This window comes from Cenococcum geophilum (genome assembly GCF_001692895.1).
Source record: "Cenococcum geophilum 1.58 unplaced genomic scaffold K441scaffold_35, whole genome shotgun sequence".
NCBI lineage: Eukaryota > Fungi > Ascomycota > Dothideomycetes > Gloniales > Gloniaceae > Cenococcum > Cenococcum geophilum.
In genome coordinates this window covers 1,136,150-1,142,568 of record NW_027137593.1, presented here as the reverse complement: position 1 = coordinate 1,142,568, position 6,419 = coordinate 1,136,150, and the positions used below count along the sequence as shown (strand labels likewise).

The 6,419-nt window shown below is 33.7% G+C and overlaps 1 protein-coding gene across 1 annotated transcript; it reads left to right on the top strand.

Moving 5' to 3' along the window:
• Nucleotides 1-1,739: 1,739 nt before the first annotated feature.
• Nucleotides 1,740-1,889, top strand: K441DRAFT_572700 (uncharacterized protein; the record flags this gene model as incomplete). Its single annotated transcript, XM_067644028.1, has 1 exon — nucleotides 1,740-1,889. A coding segment is annotated over one exon (150 nt), but the record flags the coding sequence as incomplete, so codon positions are not given.
• Between the last annotated feature and the right edge of the window lie 4,530 nt (nucleotides 1,890-6,419).

Below are 6,419 nucleotides of genomic sequence, written 5' to 3'. Positions count from 1 at the left end.
TAAATCCTTGTCTCCAAATTTGCCCCTATACTCTCTTACGCCTATAATCTCCTAGATTTGCTTAAATAATAGTATAAAGATATTAGTATTATAATTTAATATCTTGTCCTGCAATACTAAAACTAAACGCTTAAAGCCTATACTAGTATCTATGTGCTTATTTAGCAAGGAGCGTAATAAGTAGTCCGGCTTACAGTTATAGAGGATAAAGACTACGTTCCAGATTTCTAGGACATTTAGATTGTCCTTATTTATAAGGTACGCAGTATTACAGCTACTAATATAGTTATAGTAAACCTCGCTATAGGGCCTATAAGGACCCTAATTACCTATTTCTTAGAAGTTGTCCTTTATATCACTAGGGAGGATATAGTTGTTAGGCACTCCTACTGACCGCCATAGCTCCTTCGCCTCTAAGTTAGGCTTAAGCCTATCCGCGCCCTTAAAGTAGGTAATATAGAGCCTCTTAGGATCTAGGCTATAAACCTTAGTTAGCAGCTCCTATAAATACCTAATTACCTCTTTTTTAAAATAGTTACTAAAGCTCCAATTCCCCAGCATTTTAAAGAAGGTATAGTAGTAGCTGTCCTTACTAATATTATCTAGATTATTATGTTTCCCGCCTACGCGGATACATTTCTAAGAGTTAACGATATATTTAAGGGATATAAAGTTAGAAGCTAGGTCTACTATACCTAAGAATATAAATTTATACTAGTTCATGCCCGTATTAGTAAAGAGGAAAGTAGAGTCTAAGAGGGGCACTATAGAGGATAAGGGAACTGAATTTGTTAATTAAGATAGACTTAAAAAATATAAAGAACGTTAAAAGATAAATATAGTTTATAAAAGAAGTTATATAGAATATATATGTAAAAACGAGCTATACCTACTAAAAGTATATCTATTCTTTTTAAAATACTCTAAAAAGGTCTTATATACCCTCGGAGCATTCCACTTATACTTCTCCTCTATAATAAATAAAGATGCCATTATACGTAGGCCTTATGCGCTAAGTCCACTACTCTACTTAGCTGCTATGCTTAAAAAGCCAGCCCGTATACTGTTGTTGTAGCTAAAAACGTTATAACGTGCTCGAAACTGTATAAAGCCGCTTAAACTTTCTTTAATGCAGTGACTTAGATAATAGCGTCCGCAACACTATAACAGCGACCTCTATAGTATCCAACCGAAGTAAATCGCGAATTAATGCTTTGCAATCGATTACCCTAACCCCGTCGTATGTGCAGGACTTAGTAATAACTTATCGCTAAACTTCTAAAGAAGATTTTTTAATTAATACGAAGCTTTAGGGGAGGTAGGATAGATGGCGGCTAAGAGTATAGAAGTTAAAGCTCCGGAATTTCCACCTATATAACACTAGCAGGGGTAGAAGAAGCGTCCTATAAGTAACGGCCTGGAAAATAAATAGCGACTTTTAAAGCGCTTTAATTTATTAAATTTAGGTAAATAATTGCCTATTATTCCTCTAGTTCTATAAATATAAAGCTATCCTATAATCTTCTAGCTAATAGCTTCCTGCAATAGATAACAATAGCACCCGCCTATATATTCCCGTCTTATCGCAAAACCTATTATAATCCTTACTAGCTATTATAAGCTCCCCTAAACCTCTAAAACTAATTGCTTTACCTATAGAACCTAAACTGAAGAAACCTAAGAAGCCTTAGCTCCGCCCTATAGATGATTTTATACAAGTTAAAGACACCCCTAACTAGGTCTATATCTATAATTTAGCAGCTAAACTCTTAAATATTGAGTTAGATAAGGAAAACCCTATCTTCCTCGCTAATATTAAGAAGCATTTAAGTAAGATTTTAAAGCACCTTTTAATGGGACCAGAGCCCAAGGCTACGCGTAATAACTAACTCGTCCTCTATAACATACCCTTATTAATCTTAGTCCCTTAGGAAGAGGATAATGTACGTAAAGCTATCATTAAGGTAAGAGCTAGGATGCGAGAGAAACAGGCTTTAAAAATAGAAGGGCCTCGTCTAAAACCTTATCTAGAACCTCGTCTAGAGCCTTATCTATAGCCTTGTCTAAACGCCGCTCCTAAAAAGCCCTAGTAGGAAGATAAATCTATAATAGAGTATAATCTAGATAATATGGAAATAGATATAATCTAGTAATAAGAATATATAATCTATATAGTGAGAATTAGGATTTTATAGAACCAATTAAAGTATATTAACCCTTTATACCTACAAATTAAGTCTATATATATGCGGTGCCAAAGATATATAGCTAGCTATATTAAGGGTATTAACCTACGGCCTAAATTCATATTGCCGAACTTCTACTATTATATTATTTTATAGACCTAAATCCAAATTTTTAACCTAAACTCCCTTAGCTAGTTTTTTCCCTATTTTCTTAGCTAGCTAAATACATTTCTAACAGCAATTTTCGCCCTTAGTGGCCTAGGGGGTAGATCTACAGACTAGCTCTTAAGGTCGCTTCTCTATCCTCCGCCTATAATACCTGTTTCTTACACACTAACGGCTCTAAAACCGCCTATATGCTGCATATTCGTGCTTAGCTGCATCTCTATCGCGGTTTATATTAGGTTAAGCTTTAATACGCCTAATAGGGGTATATAGCTAGGTAGCATATCGTTGTTATAAAGTGGAGGCGGTTTATTATACGTACTATTAGCGTTAGGACGGTAAGGCTGTATAGCGTAAAATGTAAAGTAATTTTAAGGTATTTAGCCGTAGCGTTAGCGTTTATGGTAGGGGACGAGCCACTATAAGCTAATTATTAGTATTAAGAGAGGTAAGGGAGTACAAAACTAGATTTAGAGTGGGAATTACGTAAGAGTATGGTGCAAAAAAGGTGCATAGAGGCGAAAAAATCGCTTAATTTTTCTAAGTCATTTTGCGTGTAGTTTCAATCACGCCTGCGTACATGATTAGTTTTACCGCAAAATGACTTAGAAAAAATAAGCGATTTTTTCGCCTCTATGCACCTTTTTTGCAACATACTCTTACTTAGTAGTATGCTAGTAGTAGGAGGCCCTTCCGCATTCGCCTCTTAGTATATATATACCCGCTTATAAACTAGAGTATAAAGAAGGCGAATATACTAAGGAGGATAGACTACTTAATTATTTCACCTTTCTAGTTTTATTTATTAGTATAACATCTTTAAAGCATATAGATAGTACTAAGGAAGTATAGGAATTGGGGAAATATAAATATATTAGAAGAAAATGGGTTTACTAACACTTATATACTAAAACCCACCATTTTAAACGTACTTAATATCTCTATTAATATCTTTAAAGCAGTCTTCTGCTTACCTTATAAAAAACATAACTATAACTAATAAATGGATTTTAATCTTAAAGAAAAAATTTAAGAAGGCTAAAAGAGAGGTTGGCGTATTAGTGAGGTCGGTTAGGACTTAAGATAGGGAAAGTTATTTAAGGGGAGAGAGGGTTTTAAGTATATATTAAATTAGATATTAACGCTAAATATAAAATATAGGACCAATTTGGGTCGTATTTATAACAATAAGGGTTTTTAATAGAGATGGTTTTAAGTATATTAAAGAACCGGTTTTATAGTTTATATAGGCAATAAATTACATAGCGCAGGAAAGATTGATTATTAATCGCAATTTAAGCCTAGGTAAGTTAAAAAGAGGTGGAGTAAGTGTAAAAGAGAATGTAATAAAGGGAGCGACCGAAAGATTATGTGACGGCGCTGGAGCGCGTCACCTAGTCAGGGGTTCGCTTAAGACTTGGCGTGTGTATATAGACGTGGCCTCACCACCTTCTCTTGCTCCTTAGCTTAATATCTTCGTAATACAGCATTCGTTCGCTTGATCTTGCAAGCATTCGTTCAAGTCTCTGTTGAGACATTTGTTCGATGGTTCGAGCCGTCACAGATTAAGCCAATTTAAGGGTGGCTAGCCTATAGTAATAGTAAAAGTAGATAAGAAGATGGGGCTAGGGTTGCGTTTTTAGGTTATAAGGCCAGCGGGTATGAGGCGGATTTAATATATATAGGGGGCAGGACAGGAACACTAGCTAAGCTACTAAGCTATAGGTATGGGATTAGCACTAGTAGACCCAGATTTCCTATATCTAGTTTTACGATATATACGCAGCCGTAAAACTATATTTAATTTTTTATAATCGCACTATGTTTTAAAGTAGTTGCGTAGACCTTATTTTTATTTAGTCTTAGTAAATAGTTTTCTATTTTCGGTCTAGCTAAATATATACCACCTTAATATCCTATTAATAATGCGGAATTAATTTAACAACAGTATAATAGTATAGTATTGTACCTATAAACTCTAGATATTTAACAGTGCCGTACCTCTAACTAAACCAAATTATTAAACTATACTAAATCCTAGAATAGCTTACGACCTCTTAACCTTATATATACTTACTTATACTCTATAAAGCAAAACCTATAGTTAGCTATAAGATACCTTAAGCTCTATTTTATATAAATAACAGACTCTAATCTATGCTATCCGCTTATATAATATAAAAGACAATATATAAACCTAAAGATAAATAGAGGAAATTAAAATGAAGATTCTAATGTAATAAGTTATATAATAATAGACTTACGCTTACGCCTCCTAAAAGTCTATTCTCTCCTTAGGGACCTCTAATAGGTATATCTTATATAGTCGTATCTCTAGGTATAGATAGTTAGTTATATAGTTAACCTAGTCTAAGGCTACTATACTAACTAGGATATTATAAATATAGTTATAAGCCAGAAAATAGGCTGTTGGATTAGCGAGATAGAATTAATTTAGGTAGGTGCGTTGGCGAATAAGGCAGATACGGTAAATATATACCGTTTAAAAGTGCTCCTAATATAGGGGAGTTGTTAAGGTAGAGAGGTATAGGTATATTAACGGGAGGATAAGGTAAGCAAACTATACTAGGTAGGATAGGACTAAAAAGAGGTTAGTACCTATTAGTTTAATAAAGTAGGTTAAACTAAGAAGTGTAAAAAGGCTAGTAGTGAGGAATAGGAGTAGTTAATTAAGGTATATATATTATACTATTACTTAAAGGTAGCCCGTAACCTCCCCAACCTAATAGTTATAGTAAAAGGGAGGAAGTAGGCACCTATACTAGTATAGGTGGCCTATATATATAAATAGGAGGAGATTAAAGCGGTAATTATTATAGCTCTAGTAACTATAACTCCGATCTCTCTAGCTCTTTAGGTTTATTAGGCGCGTTAAGCTTCTTCTAGTAATACTTCTAGTATAAGTATAGAGTTTCTCTACTAATAGAGATATTGGTATTAACTTTAAGCCTTATAGGATTATTAATAACGCCTACTAGCGGCGTATCGGATATCTTATAGTTATAGTCACCTATACTATTAGGTATTAGTAGTCCTTCTAGGTAATATAGGGATTCCAATACAAAAACCCTATTGCCGTTTATAGGGGGAATTCTATCTATAACTTGGTTTACCTAAGACGAGTCCTATTCTAGCGGCGGGCGGTCTTTAATTTTCCACCATTATAGACTAGCGTCAATGCTATAGTTAGTATATCTTCGTTTAGGCTTTAAAGCAGTTATATTACTATTTAATTCTTCGTCCTTAATAGGTATACCGGCGTTAGATAGTCGTCCTCTTATAGAGGTAGAAGTAGGGTTTATAGTAGAGGTTTAATAATTGCCTAAGGTGGGGGCTATTGTAGCAGGAATAGTTCTAGTTAACTAGTTTACTAAGTTGGCCTTACGCGTAGTGCCGGTTAAGGTTAGATTAGCTTACTTATAGTTCTGTATATATAATTATAAAGTATTTATACTACTTTTATCTACTACCTTACTTATCTAATAGACGATAGTTTTCGGGCTATGTTCCTTATACTAGATGCCTATAACTATTAAGCTAGTCTCTTCGCCTATTATAAAGGTTGGTATTATATCTCTTTAAGTAGCCTTAACTAGTAAGATATTAAAACCAAATATATAGCCTACCGAATGTGCGCATCTAATATAGAAATTTGCATAGTACTGGTAATAAGAGATGTAAGCGCCTTTACTTATCTTATAAAGTTTATAAACTTAGTTATATTAAAGTATTAGCGCGCTAATACCTTCTACAACTTTAAGAGTCTTTATATTACTAAATTTTATCTTAGAAATTTAGATAGCGCAGTATATATAAACCCAGTTATTATTAGTAGTTTACTTAAGAGGTTTATAAGGTATCTTAGGACGGCCTTTATCTCGCTATGCCTAGTAATACTTATCTTTAACCTTATTAATAAGTTCTTTTTCTAGTCTCTCTTTTTCCCTTTCTCTATTAGTTTTTTTCTTATATAATACCTTAGGAGGTTTAATAAGCTCCTATTTTATTATCTTAATAGGATAAAAGACGTACTTATAATTCTATAAG